At 39.0% G+C, this 25,028-nt stretch overlaps 1 protein-coding gene across 2 annotated transcripts in view; it reads right to left on the reverse strand.

Annotated features, from left to right (window-relative positions):
* Positions 1 to 216: 216 nt before the first annotated feature.
* The window catches only part of LOC139744167 (ribosomal protein S6 kinase-related protein-like), a 123,811-nt gene continuing 98,999 nt past the window's right edge, over positions 217 to 25,028 (reverse strand). For both annotated transcript variants that reach the window (XM_071654621.1, XM_071654620.1), the window contains exons 6-9: positions 23,524 to 23,672; positions 22,572 to 22,689; positions 2,858 to 3,057; positions 217 to 515 (exon numbers count right to left, since the gene is read on the reverse strand). In XM_071654621.1, coding sequence (XP_071510722.1) covers positions 273 to 515; positions 2,858 to 3,057; positions 22,572 to 22,689; positions 23,524 to 23,672 — 710 coding nt within the window. In that variant the 3' untranslated portion in view covers positions 217 to 272. The remainder of the gene's footprint in view (positions 516 to 2,857; positions 3,058 to 22,571; positions 22,690 to 23,523; positions 23,673 to 25,028) is intronic.

The raw sequence follows: 25,028 nt of genomic DNA on the forward strand, positions 1-25,028 counted from the left end.
CTGGGTTATTATGTTAAGCTACAGAAGTACATAAGTTATGGGAGTTTTCATGGTGAATTTCAAGAAACTAGTGAAACATAACAGCGGGTATTTTAATAATGTAACAATACAAATGAGCTTTAAATAATGAAGTTTGCTTCTAATCTCATAAAGATAATACTGAAGTTCATGATTACCATTTCCTCTGATATTGACAATTTTTTAGCAGCATAAGATACACACTCCTCCTCATTATGAAACTATTTTTGTCTATCATACCATGACTGCTCTCATTAAGTTCTACCAAGCGAAAAGACCCTTACGTGAAGCTCGGTGGGGATCTTGTCGTAGAGGAACTCCCGTCCCTTCTTGTTGGTGGACTTTCTGGCGATGGTGCGGGGCAGCCGTCGCTTGAGGTAGTTCTTCGGCACGATCTCACGCCGGACGAGCTGTTCCAGGGAGATGGTCCGGATGAAGTCCAGATGAACCACCTCACCCAGCGACTGCAGTCTCTCGTTGGGGTCTTTCCTCAGCAGCTGTAGTTTAAATGGAAAAGTTTTGCCATTTTTTCCTTACTCCGAGAGTTAATGGCGGTAGTGGCTCCAATCGAAGAGACATTAGGAGAGAGAATAAAACTTTGTGTGTCCCTTTTGGAACCCCCAAAATTAGATTCCTTTCAAAAATCTGGTATATTGTAGAGGTAGGTAATTCAGACCTTTCCACAGAACATAAAACTGGAAACATGTTTGTGATGGAGGGGAAAGAATACTATAGATTTCCAGAGAATTTATCCGAACCTTGGAAAAAATCCACAAAAGGAGAACATATTTTCAAGTGACATGGGATTACAATATAGGTTTTCATTTCTTAAATAAGAAGAAAAAATAAACTCTTAGGTGTATTACTATAAGATTTCGTAGGCGATGTTGGGAGACATTACTTAGATTAGTGGAAAAGCAAACAAACAAACATAGGAAAAACAGAAACAGGAATCTAGGTAATCCAGAAGGATACTGTTTGTTTTGTGTTGAAGACAAATTGATAACCTCAATATACTCATAACTTTGAACTCATCACCACAAGTGTAATATCCATATAACTTTCTGGCTTTTAGTGAATATTTTTGAAAAAGGCAAGCACTTCTTCAGTCCCTCTTGAAAACCCAACTGACATTCTCACATAGCAAGGAGGTAGAGTTAGCGTAGTTTCAAGGTCTTAGTCTCTGACTACAGAAGTTTTGAGGGGAGAGGGAATGGATTAATCTCAATCTATGGCTTATGAATACAAGGAAAAGTAGAAATTACGCGGTGCGTAATATATGTCCCCGCCGGAAGTAGCATTTTGTAGCAAAATGTGCAATATAGGTAAAAAATCAAGGTCAAAGGTCAAAGATGTCAAAGGTCAAAATTCTGTGTAAAAGTTTTGAAGCCCTCACCTAGTGCCATCACATAAAGCAAACAGAATCGAAATCGGGTTAGAAATGGCGAAGGAGTAGCATTTTATAGCCAATGTACAATACAGGTCAAAAATCAAGGTCAAAGGTCAAAGAAGGCAAAGGTCAAAATTCTGTGTAAAGTTTTGAAGCCCTCACCTAGTGCCATCACATTAAGCAAACGGAATCGAAATCGGGTTAGAAATGGCGAAGGAGTAGCATTTTGTAGCCAATGTACAATACAGGTCAAAAATCAAGGTCAAAGGTCAAAGAAGGCAAAGGTCAAAATTCTGTGTAGAAGTTTTGAAGCCCTCACCTAGTGCCATCACATTAAGCAAACGGAATCGAAATCGGGTTAGAAATGGCGAAGGAGTAGCATTTTGTAGCAAAATGTACAATATAGGTCAAAAATCAAGGTCAAAGGTCAAAGAAGGCAAAGGTCAAAATTCTGTGTAGAAGTTTTGAAGCCCTCACCTAGTGCCATCACATAAAGCAAACGGAATCGAAATCGGGTTAGAAATGGCGAAGGAGTAGCATTTTGTAGCAAAATGTACAATATAGGTCAAAAATCAAGGTCAAAGGTCAAAGAAGGCAAAGGTCAAAATTCTGTGTAGCAGTTTTGAAGCCCTCACCTAGTGCCATCACATAAAGCAAACGGAATCGAAATCGGGTTAGAAATGGCGAAGGAGTAGCATTTTGTAGCAAAATGTGCAATATAGGTCAAAAATCAAGGTCAAAGGTCAAAGAAGTCAAAGGTCAAAATTCTGTGTAGAAGTTTTGAAGCCCTCACCTAGTGCCATCATATAAAGCAAACGGAATCGAAATCGGGTTAGAAATGGCGAAGGAGTAGCATTTTGTAGCAAAATGTACAATATAGGTCAAAGGTCAAGGTCAAAGGTCACGACTGAAATTCTGTGTAGAAGTTTCAAAGCTCCCTTGTAGTGCTATCATATAAAGCAAACAGAATTAAAATTGGCTCATAAATGACAGAGAAGTAGCAAATTGAAGATTTTGATCACACACGGACGCACACACGGACACACGGACACACGGACGGACGGACGGACACACACACGTACGGAGCCCGTTTCATAGTCCCCTGCTCGAACTCGTTCGGCGGGGACAATAAAGGTGGGAAGGGAACAAACCTGCAACTTCAGTAAGGCTGTCTTTGTACTAATATCCTACTCTTATTCTTATGGCTTCTTTTTATTTGTTCTATCACTGAAAACAGGCACACTTCAAGAAAGTTACGGAAAAGAGCTTCACAGTGAGGCTGTCTCTAATTTATAATCTATTGATTTTTTCCTACTGCTGGAGACAGGAGATTAAAAAATTAACCCTTATAGTGCCAGGGACTTTGGACAGTGTGTACAATGCTACAAGGTTTTCTGTGCCAATTGGCATTCAAAGCACGCAAAGGTTTAGTGACATGAAGCAACTCACTCTGTCGAGTGCATCACAGGCCTCCTGACTGATGCTGGAAGGGAGAACATATTTCTTGGCCAAGACACGGCTGTACATCGTGAAGTGGGTCTTTGCACCGTCGATAGGGTAGCCACCGGTGAGAAGAGTGTACATGATGATACCGAGTGACCACCAGTCCACCGCGTGGGTGTAGTTCTCCTCGTTTAGGATCTCTGGGGCTGTGAGCAAGACAGGACAAAAAAAAAAAAAAATGCTGGTTTTATTGAAAATGTTCCCACTTAATATTAAACCATTAGATCTACTAAAATGTATACCAGTAGTTTATGGCAAGTTCTCTATGAGCCAATTAGTCTTCCACCTTTCTCTTACTTTTTTTCACACCATCATAAGTAGGGGACATACTCTTAACCCTTTCTGTACCAGGGACCTTGGACAGGGTCTTCTGTGCCAATTGGAATTTGAAGCAGGCAAAGGGTTCACACAAAAGGTTAAGTGGCACCAACAATTTTTTTTTCTCCTCATGTACAGAATTTCAACCATCAGTAGTCCTAAGTAAAAAAAAACCAAAACAAAACAAAAACACACACGAATAGCAGAAAACAAAAGTACTAGGAGACAATACTGGCTGAATCACTGAATCCCTTAATGCAGCATTTCCAAAAAGTTGACACCAGTGGTTATCTGCCAGTTAAACTGAACATTACCTTGGGCAACTACAATCTCACTTTTCCATTTTGAAAATGTATGACCAAAGGACATTAACAGAGTACAGGATGATACCAAGATGACAGAGTAAACAAGAAATTGGTACATTGATTGAAATAAAATGATATCTGAATTGTATTTGGACTTCTACATGGGCTGCTACAACTTCAAGCAATTGCTTTTGATAGTCCCACCCTCTGAGTTAATCAAAATTGTTTTTATCAAATCAAGCAAGGTTTTGTATTGAGTATATTTATGTACTCTGTATTCCTTTCATTCTTACTATACCATTTGTTTATATGTGATTATTTGTCATGTATGTCATATTAAATGTTGTTAACATATATTACAAAATGAATGCTAAAAAGTATGTGCAAACACACATACCACGAACAAATAAATAAGAATGTGACCTAAATGTTGAAAATACATGTGATTAGCCATAATTGGAACATTCACATCCTTCTCTTAACACAGAACAAAGAGGGCTCTGCCTTATTTCCTCCAGTATGTTTGAAGAAAGGAATGAAATCCATGCCTTCACACGATCATTGATTCTTTCTTTCTTTCACTTTTGACTTTCTTTTTCTCTCCTAGTTTTTGCTCTGGTGCTTGAAGCAAGATTCTACACCATGCCGGGGTTTAATTGATAGCTGGCACACGCATGGCATGCATTAGTCTGATGGTATGTTGGAGAGCGAGAGAGACAAAGATTGGGTGGGTGGGGGGTAAGGTGGAGTGGGATGGGCCCAGACATAACAACTTAGAATTCCTTCGTACAAACAACACGTACGTCTAATCACATGGCTCGGTGAAAACCTCTGGCATTTAAGATGCGCATGAAGCTGTGATATGTATGGTAAAGAACAAATCAAGAGCATGTCCTCAAAGAAAAAAAAAATCAGAACAGCACTTGGATCGCTCATCTTCTTTTACACAAAAAGAATGCCTGTTTTTACTTTATTCTAATCAAGTCCTCATCACTGGGTAAAAATAGAATTCATACAATCATACATAGAATTCATAAACTGTTATCCATGTCTGAGTAGAGTGCTTGCTACCAAATTTCTTCTACTCTTCACTTCTTTGATCCTGACATTGCTACTGAATGAGTGTGTTGGGTGTGTGCTGTGTGTGTGATAAGAATGTGGTGTGTGTGTGCATAGTATAGGGCTGATAAGTTGTTGTTGTTGTTGTTTTTTTTTTTTCATTTTCATTTTTGCACAATATGCTATTTAGCAACTGTATTTTGTATAATTTTGTTTTGGGCCCCAACAATAAGCACCAGATGCTTCAAAGGGGTCCCGGCATTAATTTCCATAATATGTGTATGTATGTTCATACACATTGCTTTTGTTTATATTGTGTACATAATGTACTTTTGATTTATTTTGTGCCAAATAAACTGAATTGAATTGAATTGAATTTCTGTATTTCTCTTTTTGGAAATACCATTCTTGTATTGAAATACTTTACATGAAAGTTATGTACTGTCTTTGTTGTTATTTATCAATTAAGATATCTTGTCACTGCCATTGTAGATAGACTGCCTTTGATAAAAAAATTCTTCATGATGAAAATATCAACCTGAATATTATTCAGCTCAAATACATTTACTCATCTTGATTTTGTAAATAGCCTAATATACAATCCTCATGATGCTAAAAAGACACAAAGTTCCTGCATGTTCCAAACATATCATTGTCTGTCGGCACAGAAATTCCATGCACAGAATAAACATACATGGAGACATCTTGGCAGCCTCAGATGCCTGTAAAAGGTCTATCTTTGGTATTTGGTGATACAGCTGCACAGGTATGTTACAGGTATGTTTGCAACAGGTGTATCACAGGTGTATATAACAGGTGCATGCTGTCCATTCACAACAGAGGACAAAACTACAGTCTACATTTACAAAGACTGGAATTCAAAAAGAAGTGACAACTTTGGAGTATATATCTGAGAAACAATGGAGTACTCATAACTGAAGACAGTTTGGGGTATCAGTTCCGAAGTGATGATGTCACAGTCTTTTGTTATAGCTTTAGTTGGAACCAGGTGCGAGCATAAACACTGGGGGCCAGATGAGGTTGTTTATAATCAGTTTCCATGGTGATAAATGGCTATGGCATCACACTTTGGTGCTATAGAGAGTCCCAAGAAGAGATGATTACCATATATTTCAATGTTCTACTTCAACTTGTGTTTACCATGAAACATACTGTAAAGAAATATATTTTCGTGTCATTAAATTTTCACGAATTGAAGCCGACGGCCTTATTCACGGCATGACATTTTTTGCATATTGCCACTGGCAATCAATGCACACAGTGTAGACAAGAATTTTCGCAGGCATTTTAATTTCGTAAATCTTGGCTCTTGCAAACTTTGAAAAATTAAAATGCGCACGAACATTTCTGGTTTTACAGTATATCATTATCTCTGCTCTGTGAAGTAGGCAGTGTATATTTAGTATTCTGCATGAGGCCGCGGGCACAGATGCATGGTGCCTCTTTCGTCACACCCGTTGGTCACATGACCTTGAATGAAGGGGGAAAAAAGAGAGAATAGTCTGGTTACTGATCTCTCACTATCACTAAGTACTTACAATTCACGCCATAGGCACAATCCCATTTCTATTTATCTTGTGTTCTCATTTACATTTGTCTACCTCTGTCCTGTTTTCACTCACTGATAGTTCACTTCACTTTTCATGTGCACAGAGAATTCATGCAGCATACAATGTAGTTTGTGGAGTGAATTGCGATTAGTTTTATCACTTTTTTTTTGTTCTCTATCTCACTTCTCCTCTGATAGGATAGCTTGCAAGATAGACATCATGAATGTAAGTGGTGAATCCTATTCCCTTATTTTCCTGGCAAAGGCCTGAATAATTGTCCACACTTTATACAAATTGATAAATATTCTGCACATGTCATGCATAGCAGAGCTTAAATCCCCCTAAACACCACCATCACACAAAAAAGAAAAGAAAAAAAAAAACCAACAACCCCAAACAAATCTACACTTTAACTTTTTAATATGAAACACACACTTGGGATAGCTTTAATAGCAGAATTCATTTCACGTTAAGCAAGTCACCAGAGAGGGCGACATTAAAACCACACTTCTAAACTTGAATGACGACGACTGTTGCACAGCGAACTGTGACTGACTGCATAACCAGACGGACACTAAAAACACTGAAAACACAACAACAAAACAATGAGAGTGTGCATCAATAATATTAAAACCTGTGGCTAAACTTTAGCAGTCATAAGAGAAAATCACTCCCTTGTGATAATGATCAGTCATCAAAAACCATGAAGTTTATGATATCAGAAATAAATTACATTTTTACGAGACACTCAGATCTTCACAGCTGATTCTGTCTAAACTTAGATACTGTGCTGACTTACAGCTAATGAAGAGCTGATAATGATTCCTGTTTAGGCATTTTGAAAGGCGACGTTAAAAACATCCTGGTCAATATGATGGAAATGGCACAGGAAAGCAATTTGGGAAGTCGGATAATGCTGCTGGATCGAGGGAGCTAGAGCTAAAAAGAGAGAGAGAGAGAATGAGGAGGATGAACTTTCCCTTTAACCTGCTACTTTTTTTTTTTTTTTTTTTTGGTCAGGGAAGCAGAGAGAGGCTAATGCACGACTTGGCCCAAAGTCAACAGAAATGTTTGTCCCCTCGCAGCCTCGTAACACTAACATTCTCCTCGTAATTGTGCGCTTCTTGCACTTCACACTGCTTCCAAGGCAAAGAGAAAGGTACAGAGAAAAAAAAATGGGGTGGGGAGGGGAATAGTTGGCGGGTAGACCGACTGCTCCACAATGCTGGGGAAAGGTTTTGTTCTCGATTGAATAGAAGATCATCTTGTCAAACCCCGCTGGCTCGTCGAGAGAAAGCATCTTTCTACCTAACTCATCCCCCCACCCCCCACCTTCCCCTCTTGCAATTGCATTGTGAAGACACATTGATGAGTCAGAGTATGCTATTGCTGAAGTTGAATCTTGAGCATGTTCTCATTTTTCGGGGATGGTTTTTGGCGATGAAATAATTTTCTTTCTTGAAGGTACGACATGCCTCATTTGATTCGGGAGATTCCATACTTGATCACATCAAAACTAGATCAGTGACAAATTTAAAAAACCCATTCCCACACTACATGTCAATGAGACCTGTTTCTTGGAATGCATGACATTATTTAATGCGTTAACCTTTGTTCAGATGGAGACTTACCCTACCTAGGCCCTGTTTTATGAAGAGTTATACTTGATTATAAAGTTGATTTCTATCATAAGTCTATGGCAGCCTGTGTGTTATGGAAATTTATACTTGATTTTATCTTTTGATAAAATGTGGATCTGGTATCTTTTTCTTTAGTTTTTTATGCAAGCTTCAACCTCTTACAAAATCTCCCCCCCCCCCCTCCGAAAAAAAGGCTTCAAATCTGCCAGGATACAAATACAGGACACTTAAATTGCTCATTCTGTCAAGTTTAAAAAAAAAATTACAGTAAACTGTGTTACAATGCATTTACTTCTTTTGGCCAAACTTTGACAAATCAAAGCAGATGAAAGCACAAATCTTTTAAAATTTTGAGGTTAAATTGTTCATGAATATCACATATTGTGGAGCAATTAAAGAAAAATAAAGAGAGCAAATTGTAGTAGGTGAGATATCTAATTATAGAATAAAAATGCAATGGTATAACAACTGCTTTTTAAACATGACAGTATAACTTACTGCAATATCACATAATCCCACCTTCTAGATGCCACCTACTTCCAAGAGTGAATCATCTTATAGATAGAAATTAAATACAAACTTGCAAAGTTGAAAGTGATGAATTTGCAAGAAGGAAGGTGTGACAAGAAAATAAAAGGGTTGATCTTTGGATTTGCCCAGAAGACAAAAAAGGGAAAGCAAGAGAAAGAGAAGAAGCAAAGAAAGAAAGAAAGAAAAATGTGGGAGAGGGACGAGAGCAATGGTGGAGGCATCTAAAGTTCATGGAGACCAAATTTCTAATCTGCCGGCAGAAGTGAAGCTAATCCTACTTCCACACGGCCGGCCGCAGAGACCCACTTCGTATTTATTCTACCAAGCATCGATACGACCCCCAGGGGAGTCGGGGGGAAAGGTTAATGCATGGCCTGACATATCAAGTCAACCCACGCCGGTTAATCCCCGCACAAGTGAGTAGCAAATTACACTGCGGGGCGACAATGTACATACCCTCGTTTCACAACTTCTCTAGAATTAGGGCAGAGCGTAAGATTTCCAGCGGGATTCACTCCATTATTCCTTTCCTCTGGGAGACTCCTCATCTCTTCTCCAACATCAGATAATCGCCTGCAGCATTGACATTTACCTTCACAATTCTTTTCAAATGTTTGCTTGACAAGTCCGTCCAATAATATCGTTCAGCACATTAAGCTGCCATTGTGCGCGGAATCGTGTGCACCTACAGCACAATGCGTATCCCAAATCTGATCAATTCGTCACATGATTTGCCAAACATGATCTTGTCAAACATGATCTGAATTGTTAACCCGTTGAGGATGGTTTGATTTTGCTACAACACGCATTTCCTATAGATGCTTGCCCGAGTATACTCGGGACTCGTCCTCAACGGGTTACCCTGGTAATAGCTGCGAGAAGTCTTTATGAAAGGCTTGTGACGGGACCCAATAAAGGCTGCCTACAAAATTGCACGGTACAGTTTCTCTACAAATGTTGAAGTTTTCAAATTTTTATGTGTTTGTACCACAATTCTTTGTACATGTTCACCTCCTCCTCAGTCCGACAGAATAAGAAACATGATTTTGTATTCGGAAGTTTCATGACATTTGCTCTTGTGACAATTGCCCCATGAAATATCTGCACACTAAGCTAAGCACAGATTCTACCAACAAACATAACCCCAACCCTAATCCTAATCCTCACATCAAACTAAACCTATAACCCTATCACAACCCTAACCATAACCCTAAAGTCCTTGGAGAAAATAAGACCGCAGCAAACTGTCGCAGGAGTAAATGCCGTGTCACCAACTTCAAGAACTACGTATGTCTTCAAGTTAGCATGCATCAAATTGACAAATAAATCGTCACAGCAGCACAACTTAAAGGGACACAGTCCTCACGAAATTTAAAAAAATATGTTGTTGTTGGTACCTCCAATGAACTACTTTCACCAAAAACAAACTTTAAAATCACCAAATAAGCTCGTACATTTTGGTTGAAAAAGTGTGACTCTGCATGGTGAATATGCTAATGAGCAAGTCTTGGCGGAGAGTCATACGTCGTCGATGCACAACTCTTCCCAGCCGTGTTCTGCTCGTTATCCGTACGCTCCCTAGTTTACCCGGATGCATGAAGACGTCGGTGGCTACTCCGACTCGTATTTGACATTGTTTCTACGTTGTGTGTGTGTGTGTTTGTGTGTGTGTGTATGTATTGTGTATTATATTCGCACGTGTGGACGGTACAACTAGATGATAGATCTACGGTAGATACGCGTACGCACCCCGTACGCGGTTTGCCCTTCGCACTTTTCCAGTCTCAAGCGCAGCTGCAGCCCTACCTGTCGCGCGCCGCTCATGCATGTTCTATAGTACGTACAGAGTGTACATAGGTAGAAACGATTCTACACAGGCCTGCTAGTACACTACAGGGGCGACCGCATTCAGCGTCGTCTGGTCAGGCTATCTTACATCAGTAGTTTTGCTCGAATCGTGCAGAAAATTTCCCAGGAAAATCCTTTTTTCCGTCCCAGACCAACAAAAGTATCGTGAAAGGTGAGCTGTATGGCTGGGAAATATCGGTACAACGATGCCGAACATAAGAAACTTAGGGCCTACAAAATCTCGAAATCGTGTTGTGACCTACTAGTACCTGTGCGTGGACAATTTGTGAAGCGATGTTTTTACGTGGACCGGCAGGCTGTGGCCCTCGGTTATAAACCGAGAAAACTCCTGAAACCAGATGCAATCCTGACCATTTGCTCACATGAGTTATAAAACAGAAACACCTCGAGCATCGACTTCGAAGAGAACCGAGGGAAAAAAGCGTAGAGAGGTAAGGAAAGTGGCTAGCTATGTTTAATTTACCGTGGGCCTGCAGCCGGGGTTGGACTGCAGTACAGTGCCACTGAGCTAGCTGCTGCCAGTGCCGACTGGACATGCACGGCAAAGTGGAGCGAAATCATATCCCTACGACCCCCTGTGTTTACCCTTCCCGGCTCACATCATTTTTTTTTTTTCGAGGAAAGGCGATTATCTGACTACTTACAGAAATATTGAGATACAAACAATATTTTCTTTGAAGAATTCGACTCTCTCATGCACAGGTTATCTTCGGTTTGAATGCCAAAATCGACTGGACGGAGTCGAGTGTGTATATGTATACATTGATATGGTAAGGATTTGCGCGCGAGAGTGGTTTCTACGCTAAGAAGTATGCAACACGGACGGAAGCTAGAAAACGACCGTGCCTATTTGATGTCAAGTTCATGGTATATTTGGTTTAAAAATACATATAAATTTATGTTTACAATATTAATTTTTCGTAAATTATATATATCTAAGCTTGAAATATTTTGTTTGAAATTATAAAACCACAAACTTTCACATTATATGATAAAATTGCAACTAATCATTTGAACACTTAAATTGGTTTTTAGAGGCACGGCTGTCAACTTGGTGAGTAGGGCATGCACTACGTAGCATCTTTTTGCCGGCTCTTTCACGATCGCTTGCAGGAATTATTTTTCAAAAATCGAGTACGGAGACAATTTTTGATGTCCAAGCGTATAAATTGGTGAAAGTTTATATTTTTTACTCTTCTTAATTATCAGTACAGTGAAAATCTCAGGACTGCTTCCCTTTAAAGTTTTTGACCAGCTGTCAAACACACACATATTTACAGACACACATACAAACAGAGAGTACACAGTTTCTTCTGTTCTACAGCTGTTTATCTCTTTCCATCCATGAATCTGTGTAAGTATTCAAGACAGATGTTTTCTTACTATATAAAAACTTTTCCCCCTTATGTCGTAAATGAGAAACCTTCACACATGTCAAAAATATAGTCATGCCATATTTGTATATACAATGTTAACAAACTTGCTGAAAATTGATGTAATTGTAAAGCATGCCATACAGAGAATACATCAACTCTAAATCAAATCAAATCAAACAACATTTGCTTTGAAGCAAGACTATCATGATGGAAACAGAGGAACCTCTTACACATGAAAGCACCCTGGGACTCATGCCAGCCCACGGGTAAGAAATTTGCAAAGTTGTTAGTTCCCTTGGAGCCGAACACATTAAAAACATACTTGACACGCTGAGTGCTTCTAAAGTTCAGTTGTCTGTAGGGTAGAAAACAAGCTGAACAGACCTCGATTAACTCACCAAGCCAATTAAAGTTGCATTCTCACATTTGATTCATCTGCAGACGCTGTCAAATGCTACAACGACCCCATGCACACATTAACCTTTTGAAAACGAGTCCCGAGTATACATGTACTTGGGCAGGTTTCTATGGGAAATGCGCGTTGTAGCAATATCAACCCATCCTCAACGGGTTAATACATGTACAGTCAAACTCGGATACCTCGACATCGGATAAGCCGAATATCACTTACCTCGGGGGCAAAATGAAAGTCCCGATTGTTCCTATGGAGTTTCCGTGTATTAAAATTCGCGTAGCTCGAAAAAGATAACTCGAAGTTCGGTTACCTCGAAGGGAAATCTAATGTCCCGATCTTAATTAACTTATTGTTTTTCCCAGCATGTTGCTCGAATCGAAATTGTAAACATCACTCAGCATCTCCGATTAAGCGCGCGTGGACAGCGAAGACGTGTCACATGTTTTCACACTCGATTGTAAATATTCTGAGACCAGAACAATCGCGCGCCCAAGAAGAAATACCCGATACACAGCTGACAAGGAAAATCCCCAACACCACACGTACATGGTATGCACATAGCACCCGTGCCAATGGAGTGCTTTACGATAGAGCACTACGCGCTGCCCCATCATTTGCTTTTCTTTAACCACTGTGGTTTAATTTTTGATCGAGACAGTCATACCGTGCGCGTAGATTTCTCAACCGTCGGGGCGCACCTGCTTACGTTGACAGTTATATCTTTGCCATTAATCACGCTCCACTGTCAAAACATCAATCTACCTCGTAGTGCCTTTTTTTAAACTATTTTTTTTTTTGCCTTTCACGAAGTTTACTTCCCCGAGAACGCAAGCACTGAAACTTTTTTTTTTCCAGCAATGCGATTATGAAAATCTGGAAGTATAGGCCGATCACAATGAAGAATAGAATACACAGGGCTCCGCACTAAGTTTTATCGGGCCACCAATATCCTTGATTTTTATTTTCTGGTGGTCGAAAGTAAAATCTGGTGACAAAAAAAAAAATCAGGAAAAACATTAGAAAAACTAAATCGGTCCTACTAAACATAGACAAATTAATATTAAGCATTATTGAAGTGATACAGATGTCCATGTCTAAAACAAATGAATAGAAAATTCAATCATCTTACTCAGTGTTTAAAGATTTGACAAGTTAATAGGCGTAGATATTATTATAAAAGTTGATGCCAATATATTGAGGAGGTCAAAACTTACGTTTGAAATGAGAAAATGGGAGCATTTGCTGACATTTGTTAGCATCCGACATTTGTTTTAGCATTGTAAAAAACCGAAAGTTACCTTTATTCATTTCTAAATGTAAAAGCAAACAACCGACATTCATTTTAGAATCTTACGGAGCTGAATACTATCATAATCCATTTCCAAACGTGAAAGCAAACATCCGCTATTTGTTTTAGCATCTAACTGAGCGGATTAATACCATTAATCATTTCCAAAATTTAAAGCAACAATCTGTTATTTATTTTTGCATCATACGGAGCAGAATATTACCGTTATTCATTTCAAACATCCGACATTTATTTCATTATCGAACGGAGCCGAATGTTACTGCTGTCCACTTCCGAAAGTGAAATGAATCATCTGACAATTATTTTATCATCGCACAGAGCCGAATGTTACTGTTTTTCATTTTTGAACGTAAAGGCAGACATCAGACATTTTGGACTATGAAACGTATAGCTGAATGTTACTGATATTTATTTTGAAATGTACCGTAGCAAATATCCAATATATATTTTTTTATCATCGTATGGGGCAGAATGTTACTGCTGTTCACTTCCAAACATGCCAAACGTAAAAGCAATCATTCGACATGTATTTTAGCATCTTCCGGAGCTGAATGCTATTGACATTTACTTTCGGACGTATCCGGCATTTATTTTATCAGCGTACGGAGTTGAATGTTATTGTTATTCACTTCAGAACATCAAAGCAAACATTCGACATTTATTTTAGCATCTTTCGGAGCTAAATGTTATTGCAATTTACTTTCGAACATAGAAGCAAACATCAAGCATTTATTTCATCATTGTCAGGAGTTGAATATTATTGTTACTCTTTTCCGAACGTCAAAGCAAACATCAAACATTGACTTTACCATTAAACGCAGCTGAATGTTACTGTTATTCATTTCGAAATTTAAAAGCAAACATCACACAGTTATTTTAGCATCATATGGACATGATGGAGCAGAATATTACTGCTATTTTCTTCCGAACATAAAAACGATCATCTGACATCTATTTTAGCATCTTCCGGAGCCGAATGCTATTGCTATTTACTTTCAAAAGTATAAGGAAACATCCGACATTTATTTAACCATCGTACGGAGTTGAATGTTATTGTTTTTCATTTCCGAACGTCATAGCAAAAATTCGACATTTATTTCAGCGTCTTCCGGAGCCGAATGTTATCCTTATTCATTTCCGAACGCAAAATCAAATATCTAACATTAGTTCTAGCACCATACGGAGCTGAGTCTTATCAGTATTCATTTCCAAAAGTATGAGCAAACATCCGACATTTATTTTAGTATCATACCGAGTCGAATATTACCGTCATTCATTTCCACAATTAAACGCAAAACTCTGACATTTATTTTAGCATCTTACGTAACCGATTGTTACCGCTGTTCATTTTGAAAAGTGAAGGCAAACATCCGACTTTTTTTTTTTTTTTTTTTGGTGGCGCGATCGGGCCACCAAAATCTTTATTTCTGAAATTTTGATTTCATTTCCTATTTTCACTCAATTCATTCATATAAAAGTTGATTCAATTCAAATTGACAAGCATGCAAACAATCACTAGGCACTATAACAGACACCATGTTGAACATCGATAAACGTTGAACATCGATAAACATCGGACAAGTCGAAGAAAATTCGACGTACGCGTACCTCGAAATTCGCGTACGTCGAACCATTTTCTTCAGTCCCGACGAATTCGAGGTATCCGAGTTTGACTGTATATAACATAAACACACCTGAAGACTCATCAATTTTTCTTCTTACAGATAGGTGTTTGTGCTTTTCATGGCCAGAGCAAAGTGAGAATGGTTTGAAGAAGGGAGAGAGCATTCCTTGACACTGTGACTGGCAAGGAATAAAATGAACCAACTGACGACACACACTACAGTACTTATTCAGATTTGACTTTTAGCCAAACAGCTGCTAATCTCCCTCAGTCTTCTCTTTGAATGAACACACAAGCACACTGGCATGCACTTGTGCAACACACACACACACATACACACAGCCTTAAAGATGAAGTCCCACTTTAACAATGTTTGCATGAACAATATAATGAATGGCCAGAGGCCAAAAATGAAATGTAGCAACGACGGTATAGTATGTTCTTTAAATCACTTCTGTTTTCACCGTGTGCATGCGATATCTTACATCTGTGTCATACAATACGAGTCTTGGTGCACTTTGACGGATCAATTTCTGTGTGACATCTTCGACACTTTATGCTTGAAGGCTTGCACCATAAGCTCTCATTTTGTTGTGTCTGCATCAAAATACAGTACTTTTTCATCACACTTGCAGCAAAAATAGACATGAAACACAGACCCTCTTGCAACAGTTGGTCCATGATTCTAAGATGATGACTTTCACATTGAAACCAATTAAACCGAGTCTCCTTCTTTTCACTTCCTCCACTGAGAGACAGGCTCAACGACAGACTCTAATCAAGCCGTTGCCATGGCGACAACATCATGGCAGGAGATTGATAGCGTAGCACAGCACGCATCTCTCCCGCAAAGCTCGTATGTGAATGTTGCCTTTAATGCTCCGTGCTATTAAAGGAGAAGCATGTCTGTGCTTTAACATGCTCAAGGCCAGCACGAATGTTTTTAATTTCCGGAAGCACTGCCATGTCAGAACGTGGAAAAGAGCATGTGTGCCATTCATGTGTTGTGCATAGCACAAGTGTGCCATTCATGTGTTTTGCAAGGCGCAAAGTCAATTTCAGCTCAGCAGACTGAATATTTCAGAAGTAGCAAAAAAAAAAAAATCAGAACTACAGGATCTGAGACCAGCTGGAAAAATACATATGTGTAGATCAAGTTTTTTCATTAACATCTATTCATTAAAACAAAGACTATTTCATACATATATTTATATTTTGCAAGTTAAGATGTTCCATGAAAGAGTACCTCCCTTTAGCAGTACTCCAAAAGCTAAAGCTAAATCTCATGAATTATGAATATTCTTATCACTCCATTATTCTAAATGCATTTGAGAGTAGAACTGAAGAGTTATTATTGTATTCCCTAGGACACTGCAGGTTGATATTGGTCATAATTACGACACATTGGCCTTTCATCATAGTGCCCGGACTCTGGATGTGGCTAGTTAATCATGGATGGGCTTTTAACGATTGTTGATATATCACTTGTTATGACAGTAGCAAAGATGAACGCAAGGGTCATAAATCTCAAATGGTTTCAACCTTTCCATTTGCGCAGTTAAATGTTAGGGATCAGCATCGTTCCTTCTGGCGACTTTGGGAAATGATTTAGTGTCTTTCTCGCAAATCTCCATAATTAGATTTAAGTCTTCGAAGGAATGATGTCTAAAATTTGCATCAAATCTGTAGACTTTATCTTGAGGACCAGTTTTCGACGACCGACTTCAAAATGCAGAAACGAGTGTCTAATGCATCTACAAATTGAGGTTTGTCTGCATGTAATGCCTGCATCCTTAACAAGTCTTAACAATTTAGTATGTTATTTTTGACAACTTCCTTAAAATAGCACCAAGAAATTAGAGATGTACGTTCTTCAACCTAATTGATATTTATGGATTCTGCAACTGCAGACAAGCCAATTTCATTTCAATTAACATTACAAGTCCGCAGCCGGTATATGTAAAGGACTGAAAATTTCAAATACAGAAATGGCGACTATCATTCATTGCATCTTTCCCTCTGGTACCCTATTATTCTTCACCTTAGATGAGCTGAAAACTACTACTGGACTTTTAAATGAACAGCTAAGACTTACCAGTTCCCAAATTTGTGGATTTCATAACACTGTGTGGCAAAGTTCAAAAGGATTTATGTCATAGCGATAATGTACTTTAAAAATTAAACTTTGTTATGATTATCATCAATAATCCGAAAATTAGAACCTGCTCAGCACCCTATGAAAAAGAACCAAGCATGCATGCACAGAAATCTATCAAACCTGAAATAAATGCATTGACGGAGAAGGGTGGAATATATTGATATCATTTAGAGAGTAAAAGAGGTGGGCCTCATAAGTGGAGTGTTACTTAATCTCCAATAATCTACTTGAGATTAATAAATCCATCAAACAGAAAATGAGTTGATAAACCTGCCCTTGAGGTTATAGGGGAGTAGCAGAAATCCAACACCATGCAATTAAATCTAATCTTTGGGATTTGTGATTCTCCAAACACTTGTTTTTCCATTAAGAACATTACTAAACAACATTTAAGTTCCCAAAAGTGCAATAAAACACACATACTGCATAAAATCATTGCAAGCTAGGTTAAGGCATGACACAGCATAATGTCATGTGAAGACATTTTGAATCTCTAATTCTAATCACATTTTATGTCTGTCAAATCATTTGATTCTGAGTGTTTTTGAGCACAATACTACAGATATTTCTTACCAGCCAATAAAGCTTGGCTATATGCCATTTGGTATCTGTTAATTTCCACTAATACTTACTGATCTTTGCAATTAAAAAAAAACCCCACAGCAATAAAAGTGAAGCATTAATAGGCTAAAATGCATATACTACCGTAAATAATGGTGTATTAAACATACCCTCCTTTTTTGGGGGGCAGTCGGGGGAAGAAAATATGACAGTCCGCCGATGAAGACTGGTACTGCCATGCAATGGGTGGAGATACTGCCGACATGTTGGTCGAATTGAGTGAAATTTGAGAGAAAATGTGTTTATTTTTGTGCCATGAAACAAAGAAGGAAATATACAGTATAATGCCTAAAGAAAAGGAAATTATTTTGAACATGGAATATTGTCAGCATACTTTATGCAAACATTCAGTATAGGCATGGGCTGTAATGGAGTATCAATCGCACCCAGAATTTTAACCTGTTTCGGGGGGGGGGGGGGGGGGGGGGGGTAGTGTAGAGGGCGCTGTTGATGATACTGCCGATCACCGTTAGCATTGATATGAAGATTACCGAAGTTGAGCTGTCATCAAGAGTACAGTGCGTAGGTGTTGCTAAGTAACGTTGCCTTCGTTGTCTTCTCTGCCCATCGCGCAGTCTGTAGTAATGCCAGGGTGCGTGCATATGTGCTTGTTATTATGACATCACAAAAGAAGTTTCCTAAAGCTGTCATCCCCCTCAGCCGAATCATGAGCCGAACTGTGATCCGACCACTGACTACAGTGAATCGGACTTCTTCAGACTCGGGGAAGTGGGCCACAGCGTAAGCGCCAGAGAGGAGTCGATAGCATAGGTCTCTATAGGAAACTTGCGCCGTGCGCCCGCGTATGCATTTGACTAAAACACCGGGACCATGCACCTTTAATATACACGGTATGACCACCATTGCTATCCCCAGTAATTCACTTCATGAGACAGCCATGGGACAATAGTATACTCTATGGCCACTGGTAGAAGGACAACATAAAACTTTTTTATGGGTCATGTTTTCTTTATCGCATGATGATATGTCAACAATAATCACTTTTCAAAACAAAGAATGCAGGGATGAGGAAGTGTGCTCAGGAGCACTACTCTACAAATCTGTCAAGATTTCCCATGATGTACTCTCACCCCAACCTACAAAATGTAAGACTTTTGTTTTCATTGCATAAAAGCTCATACTCTTTTTATCTATTAATGGCCATAAAATGTATGAGGTGTCTGTGGGGGGAAGAGGAGAAAAATGGGCAAATGCTGCCTTCCTCCTATGACTATCGCCCCCACACTTACGGTAGTCTGCGGAACAAAAATTTAATACGCGCCCGCGTATGCATTTGACTAAAACACCGGGACCATGCACCTTTAATATACACGGTATGACCACCATTGCTATCCCCAGTAATTCACTTCATGAGACAGCCATGGGACAATAGTATACTCTATGGCCACTGGTAGAAGGACAACATAAAACTTTTTTATGGGTCATGTTTTCTTTATCGCATGATGATATGTCAACAATAATCACTTTTCAAAACAAAGAATGCAGGGATGAGGAAGTGTGCTCAGGAGCACTACTCTACAAATCTGTCAAGATTTCCCATGATGTACTCTCACCCCAACCTACAAAATGTAAGACTTTTGTTTTCATTGCATAAAAGCTCATACTCTTTTTATCTATTAATGGCCATAAAATGTATGAGGTGTCTGTGGGGGGAAGAGGAGAAAAATGGGCAAATGCTGCCTTCCTCCTATGACTATCGCCCCCACACTTACGGTAGTCTGCGGAACAAAAATTTAATAGCACTTCGGGAGCAAATTTCTCTGGATGTAGAGGGACAAATGATAGAAAGGATGAGATAGTTGCATTTGGTGAGGATAATTACAGAAGAAGGATAAGTGGTCAGGGCACTTTGGATGTCAGGAAAGTTATCTGGAATCAATTTTGTGCAGCAGTATTGCATGTTTTGGAGAAACAGTCACCCAAAATAAGAGTGTTCACCTGTCACACTGTGACAAATCTACTGGCAAAAAACGGCACTGCAGTGAGATGAAGTGCACTTCAGTGAGATGATAAGATGTATCAAGGAGGTGTTATAGATGGAGAAAGAACTACTGTTCTCCTTCAAGTCATGCTCGGTACTGCGGAGAAGTTACACGCTAAACTACTGACAGGTGGAACCCAGGTGCTTTGGATAATGAGAGCTTGAGTATTCAAGACTAGAGCTCTCACAGCGGAAAAAACCTTCCCCTGCTGAAGTTTGCTCTCTCTCTTTCAATGTGGCGGCAGCAAATGAATGTGTGTGCCTTGAATCGGAACAGCTAATCAAAATGCAGTGTAAAGATTACACTTTTAAAGATAAAAAGTAGTAAAACATGCTGGGACACACTAGAGTACCTACTTTATTTGAAAGATCAAATACATCAGATAAAAAGATAGAAAACTAACATTTGCAAAGGAAAAACATTCAGTTTTTATGAGAACCTAATTTCATTTCATTTTTATTTGCACATTATGAACTGAACCGAAATTCATGTTTCTAACTGAATTCTTTCCTGAACGGTTTTTAACAAATTTTAGTATTTCATTCGATACTGGTATTTTTCATTGAAATATTCAATAGCTTGTAATTCAATGAAATGTTAAAACATTCTTCTTTCCCTAATTTCGTCTTGGCGCTAGAGTAATGTCGAGCATGACTTCAAAGCATAGAGGAATGTCAGACATTCCACCGTATTGCTTTAGAACCCAAACAAGTGCTTGCATGGATTACAAAGAGTTGTCACTCCATCTATAACACCTCCCTGGAAGTCTCCTGACATGATGAGACATTCCAGAGATAGTTCATGTCTTCTTGTCCACTACATGAAATTTGCTTCATATAACAATCATCTTAACCTGTTGAGGACAAGTCCCGAGTATACTCGGGCAGGGGTCTATGGGAAATGCGTGTTGTAGCAAAATCAGTCTGTACCTCAAAGGGTTAAACCCTAAGTGTGCCCATACAATCTGCTGTACCTTGGCAAGCCATTTCACTGGCAATCAGCTGATTCCTCCCATATTACTTGGCTGTCATGTATGAAAAGTCAGACATATTCATTCATGATACAATGGAGATTAAAAAGAATTACATAATTCCCATCAATTGACTTGCTCCACTTGCCAAGTCTTCTGTAATGATCGATGGTCAATAAATGGTGACGGTGGCAGGTGTACTGCTCAGACAACAAATGAAAAAGTACATTCAAGTAAGGGCATTGAGAAACACTTCTACAGATGAAAAGGACTGAGAAAATGTTGTGAGAGTTCGGGGGGGGGGGGTTAAAGAATGACAGAGACACAAAATAAACATGTAACATTCACAAATGAAAAGAAGTAACAAATTTATTAGAGAGCAGGAGAAAGGTTTAAAAGGTGACACAGAGGGTTCCATTACATTTGCTCCTGTGACAAATGCTCCAATTAAATATTTGCATGCTAAGCCAAACATTAATTCTACCCACAAACATAACTATAACCCTAATCTTAATCCTCAGATCAAACTAAACATATAACCCACTCACTACCTAATCCCTAACCCTAGAAGTCCTTGGAGAATATAAGACCACGGCAATTGTTGCAGGAGCAAATGTTGTGTCACCGACACAGAGACAATAAATGTATAGTAACTCCCAGATTGAAGGGAAGTTGATCTCATGTTGCCTTTTTGTTTCCCCTCCAGCTATTCTCTCCACCCCATCTCCATTTTCTGATAAATCTCTTGTTCTTTACCTCTCATTCTCCATCATCGCTGTCTTCAATTGTTCTACTCTCTTTTTTTAATACCCGCCTCATTGCCCGTTTTCAATCCAAGAGATCTTAGTGTACGCCTGCACAAAGTAAACCACTTCTTCACTTGCCAAGACTTTAAATTTGAGCCATCAAGCACAAGATTCATCCAGCGTATCAGTTGAGTACACACTGTGATGTAGACATTAGACTGCCACCATTTCTACTCCGCCCTCACTTGGCGTAACTCAACATCACCCCCTAAAAAAACGCTTCGATGCAAGCACTCTATAATGACATTACTCCAGCCCCTCGCGGAGGAGTCGCTTCTGAGCGCTTCCAATTAATGAAATAAATTTCGTCCTACTGGGTACCACAATTTCTCCCGTGAAAAGAGGAAATTGCCGATAAACTGTCTCGCTCGTGGACATTTGAAGACGGTCGGGGAGAAGAAGAAGCAGTGGGCACAGCTGATACTCACAAAGAGAGCCTTGTGTAAGGGACAATTAGGGGCCTTTCAAAGCCATGGTAGCCTGAAGGACTCGCACACATGAAAGCTTCATGCCGATCATCTGGAGGTCTTTAAGAAGTTCACTCTCCTCTTTACATGGTCTAATGTATCAAAATTGCTTACAGGGATCCATCTACAGTCTGTCAATTTTCAGTCTGACTCTATGAGTAAATAGCACGAGGAATTTTCAAAGCTCACTCCAAAGTGCTCTGGCGTACCGAGATGCCTCATCCAAAAATTATTCAGCTGTCAGATTAAGAATCAGTAATTTGAGGATGAACACTTGTTTTTTGAAGGCATAATATTCATTGTGAAATAGCTGCCCAGCAGACTTTGTACTTGAGATATCCTGTCTATAAGTCAAGAAACTTTTTAGATATGACAGATATACCACTGCACTCCCACTGTGTTTATAGTACCTTACGTACCGGGTACTAAGTTCTGAACTCACATGTCAGATCCAAACGCAATGCTTTCATAAACAAATATATTTCATCCACTTTCCTATCTAACAATAAATTGCTACTTGTGCTGTCATTCCTATCCTTTCATAGATATCAAAGTTTGGAGAAGAACTGATAAGTTTATGAGCAGCCCTGATGGAAGATCAACCCATCAAAAACATACCCATATATTGCAGCGTCCCGCAAATGGTCGACGTCCTGTTTCCCCGCTTCAGCCACTTAGACAGGCCAAAGTCGGTCAGCTTGATGTGGCCCTCGTGGTCAAGGAGGATATTTTCCATCTGTGAAGAGGGTCATCATGCAAACAAAGGAACGGTCAAGGGAGCAAACCTGATGACATAAAAGAAACTCATTGTGGCACCAACCAAAGCATGAGATGATGATGCCATTGTAAAACAACTCATTTATGTTTCATTTAAAGATACCATATCGGTTTTGGTTGTCTCAGTGTGAGAGAACATTCATTGTCACTACTGCAGGAATGTAGTCATTCACACATTGAAATCAGGGAGATTCCTCTGAGTAATTATAGTTGGTTCCATGACATTTGCTCCTGCGACAATTGCTCCCATGATATGTCTGCATGCTAAGCCAAACATAAATTTTACCCACAAACATAACCCTAACCCTAATCCTAATCCTCACATCAAACTAAACCTAAAACCCTATCACAACTCTAGCCCTTACCCCAAGTCCTTGTAGAGAATAAGATTGAAGCAATTGTCGCAGGAAAAAATGTTGTGTCACCATTACAGTTAGACTTTAGTGTTACATGCATCCCATTACGGAAAACTTAATCTGAAATCAGGAAAACTTACTCTGAAATCAAGGAGGCTATGACATTCTTTTGTCAGGACATACAAATATACAGAGATATGTAATATTTTGAGAAGCCTCCTGTAGAACCAGTGAGACTTGCAAGCTCTGCTGTTGTAATAGTCCTTTTTGCTCCCCTCATCTTAATGGACCACTGATACATCAAATAGAGAAAACATGATTTTGCTCCCATGAAAATCCTCATCATTGCAATTTTTGTGTCATTTTACACACAGCTCCTGATTGACATGGATTTTGTTTGATTTTTAATAATTCTTGTTTACATCAGCCACAATTACCTTGAGATCCCTGTAAATGACGCCAGAATTATGGAGAAAGTCCAGAGCCATAGACAGCTCTGCAACATAGATGCACACAGCCATTTCTGTGAACACGCCCTCAAGAATCCACAGTGTGTACAGGTCGCCATGGGTGGCATACTCCATTACTGCAGAAGCACGGAAAAAATACATACAAATATACACTGCTGTAAACCACCATTTTATCATAGAAGATCATTCATCATACACATACATGTACATCCATATAAAAGATTCTGTCATTTGTATAGCGCCTTTTCCAAAGGGTACTTATAAGTGCTTATAAGATACATACAGTTTAGAAAAAGTATATCAGACACGATAAACTTATACAAACAGACATAAGTAACTGTGTGAAATATCATATAACATTACTGGAATAAATGGGACTTTAAATGCTTCTTGAATGATAAATTGGATGGCAAAGTCACTAGAGAGGAGAGTAATAAATTTCAGAGTTTACGGATGATATACAAAAAAAGGGCGATTTACAAAAAAGAATGATCTCCAGCCCTTTTGTGGGTCTTTGGAATGGCTAGGGAAATTCCCTTAGAAGATTGTAAATGGTCTGTAGATCCCCACAATGTACCCTAAGCTCATCAAAAAGAAATTGAAATATTTTTTAATACACTGCATGTGAGAATTATAGTAAGATGTTAGGGGACTACACACTAGTTTATTTATGATCTAAACCTTCTTCTTCAGAAAGCACCCGCATAATCAGACATCCAGGGTTTCTTATTCGCAAACTTTTTTCTCGTTATTCAAAAGCAGATGTGAGTTCTGGATGCGAGACTAATCTTACTCCCCTGCGAGGCTGCCAAACATCGCATGACTTCATCTCTCTGCGATGCGACGATCGGAGGCGGTATCTAAGTGTGGAGCATCTCGCGTCTCGAGTGCTTTCTTGGCATTCTTGAGGGGAATCTGATTCCAGGCCACAATACCGCATCCCGCTTCCCGCAAAATGGGTAACAAGATCGAGATGTCCGCTGGTAAATATTAACAGTGTGCTTAGATGTGTCTTAAAGGGTGCCTAGTGCAAGATAAGGACTTTGTTTTTGCTAGATGACAGATACACCACTCAGAAAGAATATATCACACCTACTCTCATCGCGAAAACTTCCTACCAACTCGACAAAAGACAACAATTATGCGTTCCTTGGCCGTTTAATGCTCTGTAACGATACATCATTTACTGCAATCAATGTTAACTTAGTTTTGAACAGCTCTCCATTTGTTTTCTACTCAAAATTTTATTATTTTTAATTTATCTCAAATATTTGGGTGCAGACAGAACTTATCCACTGAGAAAGACATACAAATACATGTTTTTCTTATATAACCCCCCCCAAAAAAAAAATGAAATCAGAGAATTTTCACATACAGTTTTGTGCAATCTGCATAGAGAGCTGCTCAAAACCTGAATCACATTGTTGCCAATTTCTCATAAGCTAAAATTCACAATTTAGTTTTAATCTCTT

This window comes from Diadema antillarum, unplaced genomic scaffold (genome assembly GCF_040938485.1).
Source record: "Diadema antillarum isolate AM-2024a unplaced genomic scaffold, OU_Dant_1.0 seq00001143_RagTag, whole genome shotgun sequence".
Taxonomy (NCBI): Eukaryota; Metazoa; Echinodermata; class Echinoidea; order Diadematoida; family Diadematidae; genus Diadema; species Diadema antillarum.